The 16,858-nt window shown below is 39.7% G+C and overlaps 1 protein-coding gene across 3 annotated transcripts in view; it reads left to right on the top strand.

The window, feature by feature from the left end:
• The first annotated feature begins 2,682 nt into the window (after positions 1-2,682).
• prkdc (protein kinase, DNA-activated, catalytic subunit) overlaps positions 2,683-16,858 on the top strand; it is a 92,446-nt gene continuing 78,270 nt past the window's right edge. For all 3 annotated transcript variants that reach the window (XM_026327234.2, XM_026327233.2, XM_026327235.1), the window contains exons 1-15: positions 2,683-2,982; positions 4,962-5,038; positions 5,124-5,225; positions 10,455-10,529; positions 11,398-11,506; positions 11,625-11,737; positions 13,028-13,127; positions 13,245-13,300; positions 13,613-13,643; positions 13,731-13,888; positions 14,025-14,171; positions 14,850-15,014; positions 15,211-15,379; positions 15,604-15,653; positions 15,741-15,863. In XM_026327234.2, coding sequence (XP_026183019.1) covers positions 2,820-2,982; positions 4,962-5,038; positions 5,124-5,225; positions 10,455-10,529; positions 11,398-11,506; positions 11,625-11,737; positions 13,028-13,127; positions 13,245-13,300; positions 13,613-13,643; positions 13,731-13,888; positions 14,025-14,171; positions 14,850-15,014; positions 15,211-15,379; positions 15,604-15,653; positions 15,741-15,863 — 1,638 coding nt within the window. In that variant the 5' untranslated portion in view covers positions 2,683-2,819. The remainder of the gene's footprint in view (positions 2,983-4,961; positions 5,039-5,123; positions 5,226-10,454; positions 10,530-11,397; positions 11,507-11,624; positions 11,738-13,027; positions 13,128-13,244; positions 13,301-13,612; positions 13,644-13,730; positions 13,889-14,024; positions 14,172-14,849; positions 15,015-15,210; positions 15,380-15,603; positions 15,654-15,740; positions 15,864-16,858) is intronic.

Genomic DNA, 16,858 nt, shown 5'->3' with positions numbered 1-16,858 from the left:
GTTCCACAAGGTTCTGTGCTAGGACCGATTCTGTTCACCTTGTACATGCTTCCTTTAGGCAATGTTATTAGGAAGCACTCTATTAATTACCACTGCTATGCAGATGACACTCAGCTGTACCTGTCTATGAAACCTGATAACACAAACCAGTTAATCAGACTTCAAGCCTGTCTAACTGACATAAAGGATTGGATGTCCAGTAACGTTCTACTTTTAAATTCAGAGAAAACAGAGGTTATTGTATTCAGGCCTAAAAACATCAGAAATAACTTTTCTAAAATTGTAGCTACTTCAGATGGCATAGCCCTAGCCTCCAGCACTACTGTGAAAAACCTTGGAATTATTTTTGACCAGGACATGTCCTTTAACTCACACATAAAACAAATCTCTAGAACTGCATTCTTTCACTTGCGCAACATTGCCAAAATTATGAACATCCTGTCTCAAAATGATGCAGAAAAACTAGTCCATGCATTTGTTACCTCAAGGCTAGATTACTGTAACTCATTACTATCTACATGTCCCAGTATCTCCACAAAAAGCCTCCAGTTAATTCAGAATGCTGCAGCCAGAGTCCTGACAGGAACTAGCAAGAGAGATCATATAACCTATATAATCATAAGACCTGACTTTTGACAAAGCTTATAGTTAGGGCTGGCTTCAGGGAACCCTGAACCATCTCTTATTTATGCTGCTATAGACCTAGACTGCCCAAGGACCATCGGTGCACTGAGCTCCCCTACCCTAACCCTCTTCTCCCTTCCCTTCCCCTCTCTTCTCTCCTCACCACCATTGAATGTCACTAACTTTCTGCTTTCTCTCTCCCCTAGTTTGTGCTCTCTCACTCTCTCTCTGTACCTTCTGCAGGTGTCCCAGGTCCTGGAGCTGTACATTGATGATGTGCAGTTACTGGCCCCACCAACCTGCAGTGTCTATTTGTTGTTTATTGTTGCTGTTCTTTTCTCTCTCCTCTATCCACTCACCCCAACCAGTCGAGGCAAACTGAATTCCTACATGAATTGAATTGATCAATAAATTAAAAAAACAGAGTGCATTTTAATGTGGCCTAACTATTCACGCAAAGGTCCCCAACTATAAAGACTTGTAAATTGCATGACAGTAATTAGGTAAAAAAATAAAAATAATTCTGGTCAGTAACCTTAGCCTGATAGTCGAAACAAACTAATTGGCCAGTAAGTGACTAAGAATTTATGTATATACTTTGTATAAGCTAGCTGTCAGTGTTGCCAACTTAGCGATTTTGTCGCTATATTTAGCGAGTATTCAGACCCCTCTAGCGACACATTTATAAAAAAGCGACTAGCGACAAATCTGGCGACTTTTTCTGGTGTTACTGGAGACCTTTGGAGACTGATGTGTCTGCACTGCACCGTTCTTACACTTCTCAACTTGCTGCATCAGCTGCAGCAGTTGGCCCCTCCCCCGTCTCAAAGCACTCACAGGCGGCCCAGTCCTCTCGCAGCAGTCCCTCCCTCCCAGCTGCAGTCAGAGCAGGAGATGTTCACGCCTCCGCGTCCCGACTGCAAGTGAATCGCGCGTGCGCGAATCCGCCGCTGGTTGTAAATGTAAAATGTTATGTACTGATGCATGGCACAATAAAAAAATAAAATAAAATAAAGTGTTCTTTGTCTAAAATAAATCACTGCATTTTACTCAAACAGCCTCAGTCATTTACCTCATCCACTGTGTGGATGCTTCTCTGTGACATAAGCATAAACATCTAGCTGGCTAGTTCATCATGTCTCAGTCAAAACTGTACACTCAGAAATACAATTTACTCAGGCTGATGACATCAGAATTCTTTTTAGAGTATGTAGATAAATAGGTTAAGCAAGACAAATGTAATTATTTCTGAGAACTTATTAACTGCAGGCCGTCGTCCTACATTATATGGCACAGTAAGCCTACAAATATTTTGAGTGTCCCTTATTTCTTATAAAGAATCAAAATTGTCTCTTACTTTCCATCTCTGAAGTTGGCAAAAGCGTCCATCACAATTACATGCATGTGCCATGGACATTATGCAAATTACGCGATGACGCCATTTGGCGACTTCTAGCGACTTTTAGGACAGCCAATAGCTACTTTCCTTACTGACAAGTTGGCAACACTGCTAACTGTCTATAGCTTTAGATAACGCACGTGGCAACATAAAGACGTGTATAATAAAGTGTGGACAACTAGCATTACTTTTTTATTATTACAGGCATAATTTTAGTGGTTATCAACTAATAAAAGTTAGCGAGTGTAAAAGACGTTGTTGCCAGTGCGGATTTTTTTTTAAATGCCCACACTCCGTAATTAAAAAAACGTAATTAAAGTGTAATTAGCTAAACCTCACAAACGCTAATAAAAATTCAATACTAACTTGCAATCCACAAGTCATGAGCTCCAGGGGTAGAATGGATTTATGGGCAGAACGCTAAAAAGGCAAAGCATTACATATCGTAGAAGCCAGTGCTAAGTCAATACAAGAAAATACTCCCGTTAGAATGTCAAACCATGTAGACCTCTAGTCAATCAAGCATACTCAACAAGTAAAAGACAGGATTAAATTTCTTATCCATACACCGAAACAGAAGGTGGCAGTAATACATGCCAACCGTACTTAAAACACAAGAAGAAGAGGAGGAAGAGGAAGAAGAAGAGGAGGAAGAAGAAGAAAAAGCAGCAGAAAAAGCAGCTGCAGCAGCAGCAGCAGCAGCAGCAGCAAGTTCAGCCAGTGACGGTTAAATCCTGTTATCGTGCACGTTTAGAGCTAGGGCCATTTGAAATGCTAATGTTAGCATAGGTCAGTTATGTCTTCCCCCACTAGCGCTGTACGGGGCATTCATGGACTTCTTTTGAAACTCCACGAATTGCTGTCAGACGAGGACCCCCGAGCTGCAGCTTTGAGATGTCACGATATTGTCGGTGACTTACGACAGGAGTGCCTTCCAACACCAACGGAGAATGAAATTGGTAAGACGGTAAAGTTCAAATTTAATGTTAGTGTTGCTTCTGTTTTTGTCCAGAGTTAAAAGATGTTTAAGGATAATATTCTGTGTAAATTGTTAGAAGCTACTCATCAGTTCGTCATACAAAAAAAAATCACAAATGTCGGCAAGAAACATTGTTCTTTGATAATGAATAAAGCTTGCGGAAGTATGATATCGTTACTCCACTGCACTATTCAAAACAAAGAATTATGATCACGCTGAAGTTCTTTTGTTTCGAGGTTTCAGTTTCTGCAGATAGATGATGTAAAATTGTATCAAAAACACCTTTTGATATTACAGCCCAGAACTGACAACAAAGTCACAGTAAGTCTAAAATTTATCAGAAGACTGAATAGTCAGAGTAGTAAGATGTGCAAGATACTACTGTTCAGTACATTTTTCACTTTTTTCACTATAACAAGTTCCCAGGCTATGACGAATTATTAACTAAACTACCTGCCTTAGGTCTAACCTAACCATCCTGTGGATACTTTAAGTAGTATAATAGAATATCTGAATAAACCAGAAGAGAAAGCTATACAATATTATTCTGCTAAATAAACTCAGACTAGTTTTGTTCTGCCTACCTCTTTTCCCATAAGACATAACTTCAACCGCTTTTTGTATTGGACTGTGGTCTTGGCTCCACTCTGGTGCTTTGCTCCTCTGCTTTGTTGTCTGCACAGCTGCTGTATACCAGCATTTGGTTTTTAACTTCTAACTAAAGAATAAATAAACCCCCAAATGACTTTTTTCAGCTGAAAACCAGTGTACATGGGTATTTAGTAGGGCTGTTGATTGATTCAGGTCCAAAACTGGACATTTTAGTGCACAGTATTTTAAATCTACATATTGTTACAAATATGTACAGGAACTGACCTCTTCTGCCAGAAACCCAGCTACTGCAGTTTAATTTTGCTATTTGATGGTCTGGTGGCAGTTGATGGTGGTGGCAGCCATCACTAACCACCAACCATGCCCCACCCCCACCTCCTATAAAACTGACGTCTCCTGCAGATGCAAACTGTTGTGAGATAGGAGTTGGAATTTAATACATTCAGTACAGTACAGTAGTTAGATTGTTAGCATAAATTATTTTAGTGTAAATTTGTACTATTTAATTGGCTTGGTAGAAATTTTATGCAGTCTGGCTTTTTCCAGCTTCAGTAATTATAGGTTAACTTTAGCTGTTAGTTCAATGTTGTCTGTTTTAGGTACAGTGGGTACGGAAAGTATTCAGACCCCTTAAAATTTTTCACTCTTTGTGTCATTGCAGCCATTTGCCAAAATCAAAAAAGTTCATTTTATTTCTCATTAATGTACTCTCAGCACCCCATCTTGACAGAAAAAAACAGAAATGTAGAAATTTTTGCAAATTTATTAAAAAAGAAAAACTTAAAAATTTAAAGGGGTCTGAATACTTTCCGTACCCACTGTAACTTGGTTAGCACTGCCTTGGCTCCAATAGGTCCAGCTTTGGGCATTACTGGGGCTGGACCCAGTTGCTTGAATTGATATGGCTGGGGATCACTGTTGTCTTCCACTACACAACCTGCTTTAAGGTATTCTGGAGCAGAAACGTCCACCACCTGAAAAGATCTCTCTGTAACATACGTGCCCTGTGACTTTTCTGTCCTTGATGATTTTTCTCTGGACAGAAGATGTCACACTGCCCAGCTTCTTCTTACAAATCCACCCCCTTTCTGCCCTATGCCCACCTTATTGACATTTTTTTTAAAAAACTTTTTTTTTTTTTGTGCTGTAGCCCAGAGATAGTCAATTTCCTGTCATATGACATCCTCACATTTGAAAAGAAGCCAGAGCGTTTTTGGTACTTTTGCTTGACAAATCACTCAAAAGATTATGAAAATAGTTGCCAGTTAATTTTTTGAAATATCAGCCTATTGATTAATTAACAATCAAAATCCAATGTTCCATCTTGTTAATACCATTTTCTTAAAGCTTTACAGATATCTTTATTGTTCTCAAAAGACTATGGACTGCTCAGCTTTCTCAGGAAATCTAATCTGTCTGATGAGGTAGGTATTAAGGAAAAGTTGGTAAACAAACTGTGAAAAAATTTTCTGTGAAAAGTTTTTGTTCTGACAGATGTTTGTTTTTCAGCTCAGAGACACCAGAGTTGAGATCTTAAGTTTTTTGGAGACATTCTTGGACAGGGTTTCAAGAGTCAAAGGTTGGGAGAAGACTTACTCAGTTGACATAAGAGTAAGTTGTCTTGTTCTACAAGGAAATCATTTATAAAATGACATGGCAGTTAGGTACTGGTTGTTTAGAATGACAGATGTAAAAGCTGTCCAGATTGCACTAATGAGAATGAAATGTAACGATGGTACAGCTGAAAATGGATCCTAAGTAAGATGCCTCTGTTTACCTAATTTTTGTCTTCCCACTTCATGGGTGACCTAGAAATTGTTCCAAAAAAAAGTTTTCTTTTTCTGTTCAGATAACTGAATGAGTGAGAAGGCTAAAGGAATTAGATATGATTGAGAAAACAAGATACCATCTAGGGCAATATATATTATATAAAAAGGACATTATTTGTTTATTTATTTTTATGAAAAGTATGTTTATAAATATAAAAACAAGACCAGATATCTGTTTTAGGTCTGTGTTTTCAAAATAGTTCCATGTAACTGATACTTTTGCAACCAAATATTAGCTTTCATTTTCATATTGTGGCCAAAAACTAGCCGGGAATGCTTTGGTTGTTTGGTTTGATTGTTTCTAAAAGATTGAGCAAATTATGTTACTCTAGTCATAGAAAATAAGAACCATGTGTGCTTTGCATTTGTATCAAGCAAAAAAACAACCATGACATCTTACACTGGAAATATGTCTCACACGAGTACACAAATGCAGGTGCATCACCTGAAGCACAAGTACTGAACAAGAGCAGGCCAGCCTCTTCTGTTTGGGTTAACTTCCACTCAAGACAACCATAGGAATGCTTTGTGCCTCAATTGGCCAGTATTGCCTTCTGTAGACTAAGCTTGATTAATTTGAATGGCTTCATTGTTGTTGTACATGCTGTACAACTACATTAAAGGTGTTACATCTAAAAACAGTAAATGCAGAGAAAACACACAACATAAAAGCAATATATATTGAATTAAGATGTAGCTTATGGTGTATGCGACGAAAAAAGCTGCATCATACATTTGCATTCATGGCTGTGATGGTCCAGGGGAAGAAACTGTTTCTAACAAATAATGTACAATTAACACTTGATTTTAGTTAGAATTCCCCACTGCAGAATTTCTGTGAATAAATCCTCAGAAATAGTCAGACAGGTTCTATTTAAGTGATTTCTTGATTCAACAGGTCTGGCAGTAATCAGACCTGGGTGTGGCAAGTGAAATTTAAGTTAGCTATTGTAGCAGCAGAGTCACACACGCCAGCCCTAACTATACCCAGTTTGGGCGGCCACCTGCCTCGACCGGTTGGCGTGAGTGTTGTTTATTGTTGCTTTTCTTTCTCTTCTATCCTCTGTGTGTGTGTGTGTGTGTGTGTGTGTGTGTGTGTGTGTGTGTGTGTGTGTGTGTGTGTGTGTGTGTGTGTGTGTGTGTGTGTGTGTGTGTGTGTGTGTGTGTGTGTGTGTGTGTGTGTGTGTGTGTGTGTGTGTGTGTGTGTGTGTGTGTGTGTGTGTGTGTGTGTGTGTGTGTGTGTGTGTGTGTGTGTGTTAGTGTGTTAGTGTGTTACCAAATATATATACCATATATTACCAGCACAATAACAGGCCCTGAGCACAAGATCGATAGAGGCCGGGGTCTACCACACCAGGCAGGACCCCAGGTGCAGGCTGTGCAAAGATGCCCCTGAGACAATCCAGCACATAACAGCAGGTTGTAAGACGCTAGCAGGCATACATGGAACGCCATAACCAAGTGGCCGGCATAGTGTACAGGAACATCTGTGCCGAGTATGAGCTGGAGGTCCCAAGGACAAAATGGGACACACCTCCAAAGGTGAGGGAGAATGCCGGTCGAATGCCTTCTCCAAGTCCACAAAGCACATGTGGACTGGTTGGGCAAACTCCCATGAACCCTCGAGCACCCTCGAGAGTGTGTAGAGCTGGTCCAGTGTTCCACGCACAGGACAAAAACCGCATTGTTCCTCCTGGATCCGAGGTTCGACCACCGGCCGGATCCTCCTCTCCAGCACCCTGGCATAGACCTTCCCCCGGGAGGCTGAGGAGTGTGATCCCTCTGTAGTTGGAACACACCCTCCGGTCCCCCTTCTTAAAAAGAGGAACCATCACCCCGGTCTGCCAATCCAGGGGTACTGTCCCCGAACGCCACGCGATGTTGCACAGGCGTGTCAGCCATGACAGCCCAACAACATCCAGACACTTGAGGTACTCGGGACGGATCTCATCCACCCCCGGTGCTTTGCCACCGAGGAGCTGCCGAACTACCTCAGTGACTTCGGCTTGGGTGATGGATGGATCAGCCTCTGAATCTCCAGCCCCTGCTTCCCTTATGGAAGACGTGTTGACGGGATTGAGGAGATCCTCGAAGTATTCCTTCCACCGTTCGACAATATCCCCAGTCGAGGTCAGCAGCTCACCACTTCCACTGTAAACAGCGTTGGAAGAGCACTGCTTCCCCCTCCTGAGGCGCCGGACGGTTTGCCAGAATTTCTTCGGGGCCGACAGGTAGTCCTTCTCCATGGCCTCACTGAACTCCTCCCATACCCGAGTTTTTGCCTCCATCACTGCCTGGGCTGCAGCACGCTTGGCCCTGCGGTACCCGTCAGATGCTTCGGAAGTCCCACAAGCCAACCAAGCTCGGTAGGACTCCTTCTTCAGCTTGACGGCATCCCTTACCTCCGGTGTTCGGGGATTGCCGCCACGACAGGCACCCAAAACCTTACGGCCGCAGCTCCTAGCCGCCGCGTCGCCGATGGAGGTGGAAAAAATGGTCCTTTTGGGCTCAATGTCCCCAGCCTGGTAGAATCTGGTAGAAGCTCTCTCGGAGGTGTGAGTTAAAGACCCCTCTGACAGTGGGTTCGGCCAAACATTCCCAACAGACCCTCACAGTACGTTTGGGCCCCATGGGGCGAGACCCAGCCACCAGGCACTCGCCTACGGGCCCGAACCCCAGGCCTGGCTCCAGGGTAGGGCCCCGGCTTCGCCATGCCGGGCGACGTCATGGTCCTTGTTTGTCTTTCCATAAGAGGTCACTGAACCGCTCTTAGTCTGGTCCGTCACCTAGGACCTGTTTGCCTTGGGAGACCCTGCCAGCCCCAGACAACATAGCTCCTAGGATCATACGGGCACTCAAACCCCTCCACCATGATAAGGTGGCGGTTCAAGGAGGGGGCAATTAATAGAGTGCTTCGTAATAAAATTGCCTAAAGGAAGCATCTATAAGGTGAAGAGAATTTGTCCTAGCACAAAACAAATTGGAATCTGTCCGATAAGTAAGATTGAAACCATTTTAACGCTGTTCCTTTGATTCCAATCACATGCTTCAGTCTCTGTAATAAGATGCTGTGGTCGATCGTGTCAAATGCAGCACTAAGGTCTAGGACAAGTAGAGAGATGAGTCCATTATTTGAGCCAAAGAGAAGATCATTGATGATCTTTAACAGTTCTGTTTCTACTATGATGTACTATGATGTGATCTAAATCCTGATTAAAAATATTCAAATAGTTAATTTCTGTGTAATTTTTAGAAATAAATGGTAGGTTGGATATTGGTCTATAATTAGCCAAGACTCCTGGATCAAGACTAGGCTTTTTGAGTAAAGGTTTGATTACTGCAGTCTTAAAGGCCTGTGGTACGTAGCCTGATACTAGAGATAAAGTCTAATAAAGATGAGTTAATTAATGGCAGGCTGTCTTTAAGCAGTCTAGTTGGAATGGGGTCTAAGTGACACGTTGACGATTTCGATGAAGCTGAAACTGTTGACGTGAATTCAGAGAGATCTATGGGAGAGAAGCAGTCTAAACATAACTGAGGTCTTACAGATGATTCAAGAGCTACTGTAGTAGAAGATTATGGCAGGTATAGGAAGCATCTGCTGAATTTGATCTCTAATAGTTGTGATTTTATTTGTAAAGAAACTCATAAAGTCATCACTGCTGAGAGCCAAGGGAACACTGGGCTCAACAGAGCTGTGACTTTTTGTCAGCCTGGCTACAGTGCTGAAAAGAAACCTGGGATTGTTCTTATTTTCCTCTATTAATGATAAATAGTATGCAGTTCTGGCTTTACGGAGAGCTTTTTTATATGTTAGTAGACTGTTTTTCCAGGCTAGAAAAATTTCCTCTAAGTTTGTGGAACGCCACTTCCTTTCCAGCCTTCGTGATGCCTGCTTTAAGGTGCGAATACATAAACTGTACCATGGAGCTAATCTCCTCTGAATCGCTAATTTCTTTTTCAGAGGGGCCACAGTATCAAATGTTTCGTGCAGTGAGGCTACTACATTATAGTGTATCATACACTGTGTTGTGGTACAAATGACAAGCAGTTGTGGTGCAAGTGGGTAGAAAAGCTGCAGTTTGAACCACTACCACTCTATAAGTCCTTTATATGTGTGCTAAACTGTATTCTGTGCCATGCTGGGGGGCGGTGGCGTCTGGTGAAATGTAGAGAGAGATAATGAGTACTGGTGTGAAGTCACATGGTAAATACTAGGATTTATGAATAGAAATTGCTTCTAGCTCAGGAGAGCAATGGTTCTATATATCGCAGTGAGTGCACCTGTCACTGTGTACAAAAACACACAGACCCCCTCCTTTGCACTTACTGGTGTCACTTTAGCTTTCTTGCTCTTACCAATGTGACTAATGTAATTCACTCCTGTTGTTTTATGATCTCTTTTGACATCCTCCACTGCACTGACAGTCAAAATATATGTTCCATGTTCTGTTCATTGATTTAGTTTTTTGCCTCGATATAAGGTTTGTCGGTTTTCAGATAAACAAAATTAAAGCCCCATTATTTGTTTACTAAAATCTTTTAATTGTTTATTATAAAATGATAGCATTTTAAGAGTGTCATACAAGTTAAAAACGACACATTGGAACCTCTTGAATTATCTTGACATTTCGTACTGAGCCCTGTGATGGACTGGTGACTTGCCTTTCACCCAAAGAGAACTGGGATAGGCTCCAGCAGATCCCCGTGACCCTGGCTAGCAATAATATGATGGATGGATGGATTTCATACTGACTGTCATGTTAGAGGGCATCATATCTTTTTCTCTCATGTTACATGGGAGGGAGTATGAGGCAAGTACAAGAAATGAGAATGCATTTCAAGATGATGAGAACCTGACTATATATATAAATAATTATAAACGTTTGTCATTACAACACAATACAATTCCGGAGCAGCTTTGTGATTCCCAAAATTCTGTGTATTCTCCCAATTTTTATTTGTGTATTTATTATTATTATTATTATTTGTTTTGTTTTTTTAAATGTAGGACACATGCATGGCTATGTATACACGGGAAAAAGTCGCAAAATGTAGGACTGCAGTGCTGGAGCTTCTTATTAAGGTTGGTTGGTTGGTATAATTTTCTTTGTGTTTCTGCAACTCCACAGTCCAGTCATTTGAAGTTTTAGACTTAAAAATTCTTAAAATGCTTTGAATACAGTTTTGGTCGATTTTCAGAATACTTAAGCTAAATGGTAGTTATTTCTCAAATCTGCTCATATTTATGGTGCTGTAAAAAACTAAACATGCAAAAACTGGTAGCATCTGCAAACCTTGTCCTCTCAGAATAGATTGGAAAACACTCAACCAGCACGTGGTGTTTGATATAACATAGGGTCTCTTCAGTAAGTCGTTGTCTGTTATAAATTCAACCATGTGCAAGAAATGCTGAAATTATCTACTAGCTATTGGTAAAAAGCACTAGTGTCATATCAAGTCAGACAAACAAAACTGCTGTCAAACAATATTGTTCTATGTTAACACTGGGAGTTTCACCAAGGCCAGCTCCAGTGACTCACTCCTACTGCTCTACATACTACTGCCACTCTACACATACATTAAAAATTCCAAAAAAACACTTGCAAAGTATTTTTTTTGTATTCAGCATGAATACTCATCTGTATACTTCTCAATCAACATACATTTTTGCCAAAGTGGAAGTAAAATAGTCTTCTGAATTCAAAATGGTTTAAAGAGGTCTTAAGAGTTATATTAACTCGATGAAACCTTTAGAAAAATGAAACCTTTAGAAACCACTGCTCTGGCCTGGGGAAGTGATCCATTATTAAGACTTTTCTATTTCTATGATTTTGAATATGCATTTGCATATGTTTGATATTAGTGAATATGAACTTTTGTAATGAAACTAGATTACACACATTTGCTTCCATGTTGGTTTGATATTTTTCTTTATATTTTCCTCTTCATAGGTTCTCCAGATAACAAAGGCTTCCAGTGTTACTGCAGACTTCAAAGTCTGTGAAATATTCAAAAAATATTATGGTGAGCTTTGTGAGAAGAGCAAACTACCAGATTCAGGTGAGGGTTTATATGATTTTCAGCTCTGGTTTAACATTGTAAAAGGAATTATGTTATTAAGATGATTAAAACGTAAATCACTGAAACATCTTTTTTTTTTTAAATACTTTTGGAATAGTACTTGGCAAAATCTATGAGTTGCTGGGAGTTCTTGCAGAAGTTCACCCCAGTGAGATGGCTAGTAACTCTGACAGACTCTACAAAGCCTATCTAGGGGAGCTAAAGGAACAGGTTTGTATTACAGATTATATGACATTGACATAACTCATATAAACTGTCTTTATTTTTTGCTAAATAAGTTTAAAAAGGGGCAGAACGGTGGCTGAGTGGTTAGCACTGTTGCCTCACAGCAAGAAGGGCTCCCATCCCATCAGGGACCTTTCTGTGTGGAGTTTGCAGTGTGTGGAGATTGCCCATAGAAGTGAGTGTGTGAGGTTGTTTGTCTCTATGTGGCCCTGTAATGGACTGGTGACCTGTCCAGGATGTACCCCTGCTTTTCACCCAAAGAGAGCTGGGATAGGCTCCAGCAGATCCCTGTGACCCTGGTTAGGAATAAGCAGGTACAGATGATAAATGGATGGATGGAAGTTAAAAAAAGTATTTTTTTCAGAAAAAAAGTCAGCTTTGTCAATGTGCCATTAGCACTGTGTAACTCAAGGTTCTTACTGTTACAAATCTCGTCAATGGGATAATGGATTGGACAGTAATGCATGGAAGCACTTTTCCAGTCATACGCAAAATCAATATAGTACTGCTAAAAAAAAGTGGGAAAAACAACTATATTGGAGCAAATGTATAGTAATGTTTTAGCAGAAATATAAACTCTGGAAACATGTTATTATTCCAATGTGTATGCACTAAATATAAGATTGCAATAGACATTCTCAATAGATTAAGTACAATTTTCACCTGACAGCTACCATAGATACTATATTTAGTTCTTGCACAGATAGGCAGTAAAAAGTAAGTATCATCATGGACTGTTCAGATCAGCTTCAAAAATCATTAATCATAATTTTGAAATGTCATTATAGTGCATGGTTTGGAGAGAGCAAGAGAGACAGAGTTTGTAATATTGGTTATAAGTCAGAGTAAACACAGAATGAAATCATAATGAAAACCTGCTAAGAATTCAGTATGAATATGCAATTGTTCAGCATTCAATAAAACATCAAATCAGGTATCAGACCAGCTTTTTTTTTTTTTTTTTTTCACATAAAAAGTGAAAGCTATTGCCTTCTGGAAACTGTGGCTTGCAGTAAAATGTAACTGGTTTTAAACAGCTGACCCTAGTTGAAATGACCAGGCTAGTTTGTAGTAAATATTATGCTAGATGGGTCCTTTTGTTCAGTTTTTTGGTCTGTAGAAAAACAGAACAAATCTGTAAATTTCTTTTGTAGCCTCCAACTCTTGTTGCGTTGGTATGAAAAACTGTTTCTTTGGAAATTTGAATATGGCCATTGAGAAATAGGCTGGTTTATGGTTTTGACTATATATAATATATATAATATATTTCCTCAGATGACCTCTTCAACAAAGGAACCAAAACTTTTTGTCGTTGCTGGATGTTTGAGAGGAATCACTGCCCTAATGGTCAACTTCACCAAAACCATGGAAGAAAGTAGGATGTTGGTCATAATTTTTTGCTATATCTTTTTGTTTCATACTGACAAAAAAAAATCCTAGCTCTGTTTCATGTATTATAGTGAGTGTCTAATGTATGTTATCTGACTTGCAGACCCAGCGACTTCTAAAGAAATTTTTCAGTATGCCTTGAAGGCAATCAGTCCACAGGTAAATATTATCGTGGGTGCAAATAGTCCTTTACAATTGTGACAAGGGAAGTGTAATGTGTAAGGCACGGTAACAAAGCTTAGAACATTTAAGGTACCAGCTGAATGTGACAGTTGTTGCAGTGAAAGCTGATTTTTGTAGTAGATCTTGTTGTTTATGCATTATTGGGCAATGTTGAATCCCAATGAAACTGACACAGTACAAGTTTCACACTTATGAAAATAGTTCAATAGTCCAAAGAGAAATTGTTTTGATTGCATTTTATCTATTTTACCTCTTATAATTACTTGTTTTTTTGCATTTTTGTTATAGATGGAAATGACTCGCTATGCTGTCACATTTGGTAAGACCTGCCAGTGCTATAGCATAGCCGACTAAAGATAAAACTCCATAAAAAGTAATATATTTTTTGCTTCTGTTTCTTAAACAGCTGGGCTTAGATTATTTGCTAGACATGCATCCCAGTTCAGTAGCTGCCTTATGGACCAGTACAAAACATTGTTTGAGGTTATGTCTAAGCTCTGTGGACATATTAATGCTGAGATGAAGAAGACAAGTTACTATGCACTTGAGGCCTTCCTCAAACAGGTAAGGACCTCAAGTCTTGTCCATACAGGCATAAACACATAAACCATGTATGCCAGACTGACCAGCTTATACAATGATTAAAATAACATGGTTCAAATTTATTTATGATTTTTTTTTTTTTTTTTTTTTTTCTCAGGTTGCAGTACTGGTGGCGGAAAATATTGATGAACACAAAAACAAATTGAAGTTCTTCATGCAGAAGTTCTGCAACATCATTAAGACCATGAATTCAACACACAAAGAACTGTCAATTGCAATAAGAGGATATGGATTCTTTGCAGCTGTATGTTTGCTGTTGGTCTAATTGTCATAACAGCCAATATTTATCTAACAACAAATAGGCACATTGATTATTTGTTCTATTCTGTTGGTTCGTTGTAGATTACTTTTCAAAATAATTAAGTTTGGTTTCCTCTGGGTACTTCCTCCCATACACCCAACGAATGTAGTTTAAGCTAATTGGTAACTCTAAATTGCCCCTAGATGTAAATGTGGAAGTGTAAGTATTTTTGTTTGTGTCAGCCTTATGGTAGACTGCTGTTCTTTCCAAGGTGTACTCCACCTCTTTCAGCTTGGGTTGGCTTGAGCACCCCGTAGCCCTGGATATACCAGGATAAGTGGTAGATGATGGATGGATGGATGGCTGGCTGTTTGGTTTCAAATGCCATCCATTGAAGAATCTTTAATCCCCTGCTGTGGGTGTGAGTGTGGGCATGTGTGGTTGTCTGTCTATATGTGGCCCTGTGATGGACTGGTGACCTGTCCAGAGTGTACCCCTGCCTTTTGCCTGAAGAGGGCTGGGATAGGCTCCAGCAGATCCCCATGACCCTATATAGGATCATGGGGATGGATGGATCATGAGTGATTTCTTTAAAGGAATACTTGAGTTCATCTTACAGCTGTTCTTGTACAAATTAGAAATCACAAAAAGCAAATGTTTTCTTTTCTTGTTCCTCTATAGCCATGCAAGAAAGTTTGCCCACAAGATGTGGACTTGATGTACACAGAGCTGATTCAGCGATGCAAACAAATGTACCTATCTGAGTCTGACTGGGAAGAGGACAGCTTCTACCAACTGCCCAGCTTCCTGGATTCTTTAGCCAGTGTCCTGATTCACCTGAACAAGGTAACAAACTCATGGTCTTTTATTGACCTTAACCAAATGTTGATGAAAAATGGTACCAAAAATCAAGCTGACAACCATAAGATGGCTATCTCTTAATGAAGCATTTCACAAAATTTCAATGTGCTGAAGTAGCAAGAAAAACTAATTATACCCTTATTTTAATATTCATACTTGTGCTTTGTGCCCATCGTCTCAGATTCCAGAGGTGTACACGCCACTCCTGGAACGTCTCCTTGTGGTACAGATTGACAGGTACCCCCAGTACAGTGAGAGAATGCAGATTACTTGTTGCAGGTCTGTCCTTAAGGTGCTAGTGGCCATAGCCTCTAAAGGACCTGTACAGTGGAGCTTCATTAGTTCTGTGGGTATGTTGATCATAAACACAATGGATTTGTGTCAAATGCCAAGATCTTTAACAATGAAACATTGTCCTTATGTTTCTTTTTCTTTTCTTTTTTTAATGCACATTGAATCTAAGCATTGTAAAGCCCAGTGAGGCTGGAGCAGAAGTCAAAGGCTTCTTAAATGCCGTTAAACAATCTGATTATGACAGCATCTCCTACAACATTTATGTTTACTTCTTTTTCAGTGCACCAGGGGTTGATTCGAGTCTGTTCCAAACCAGTCATACTTTGTGAGGTCAGAGGCACTTTTTTTTTTTCAAACAAATAGTGTTTCATACACAAGTCTATTTTAATATGTGTGTGTGTGTCCTTCTATTCTCAGGACAAAGACGGTAGCAATGGTACCTCACTGCCTTCCGAAGTTCGTGCTGGAAAATGGAAAGTTCCATCTAGTCAAAACTACACTGATCTCTTTAAAGAACTTTTAGACTGCGATCAGTTAAAGGTAAAGCAGTTATTTGTAAATCTCCATCAGCACCTTTGAGAAATGGAATGTGTAGCATATGTAGCTTTAGGGTGGTTATTTAAATTTAATCTTAGTACTTATGAATGGTTTTGTTCACATTTATATTAGGTATCTCTATTAGTGCCAGTTCATAATTCTGTGAGATTTTGTTTCATTGTTATCCTGTTGCTCTTATCTAGCGATCTTCAACCCAATCCTGAGAAACCTGAGAAAGGGTGGTGGTGTTTCCATTTACATAAAGAGAAAATTCCATGCCACCATCATATCATCAATATCCCTTAGTAAACAATTTGTCTCCTCCAGAACTTCAAATTTCACAGCCAAAAACTCAATCGTGTCACCATTGTAAGATATTATAGACATCCCCTTAGCAAGTAGTGAGGCTTTGCCATCTTTGAGTTAAATATCTGTCTGCTATTAATTTTAAAGAAATTCTTCTTGTAGGCAGTTTTAATTGGGACTAGTTATCTGCTTCAGACAACTTTAAATTTCTTTGCGATTCTTTTAAGTTGATAAAACGATCGCCCAACTCGCCCAAATCTTAAATGTCCAGAGAGTTCTTCTCTTCTGGATTTATTTATTCCTCATAAATATTCAGATATTGGTATTTTTGCTAATGACATGAATGACCACTGTCAGACAAGCCAAACTCCCTAAGCCAAGATCACAGATTTTTAAGGCTTTTAAAGCTTTTAACTGGCAAAAGATTTTTCTCATAGATGAGGTTGAATTAGCTTGGAAGTACTTTCATGAGGCTTTTATAAGTATTATAAATAAGCATGCTCCTTTTTGTAAGTTTACAGTGAAAGCCCGGAAAAATCCCTGGTTTTCCCTGCAGCTATCCAGTCTGCAGAAAGACAGGGATGCTGTCTGGGTTAATATCTCCAGCAGATTGGCTGACTTTTAGACAGCTTTGAGATCGTTTTACTTCTCTTGTTAAGAAACCCTAGTCTGACTTTTATTTATCCAAAATC

Source organism: Mastacembelus armatus, chromosome 23 (genome assembly GCF_900324485.2).
Source record: "Mastacembelus armatus chromosome 23, fMasArm1.2, whole genome shotgun sequence".
Lineage (NCBI taxonomy): Eukaryota > Metazoa > Chordata > Actinopteri > Synbranchiformes > Mastacembelidae > Mastacembelus > Mastacembelus armatus.
This window is presented reverse-complemented; position numbering and strand designations above follow the sequence as displayed.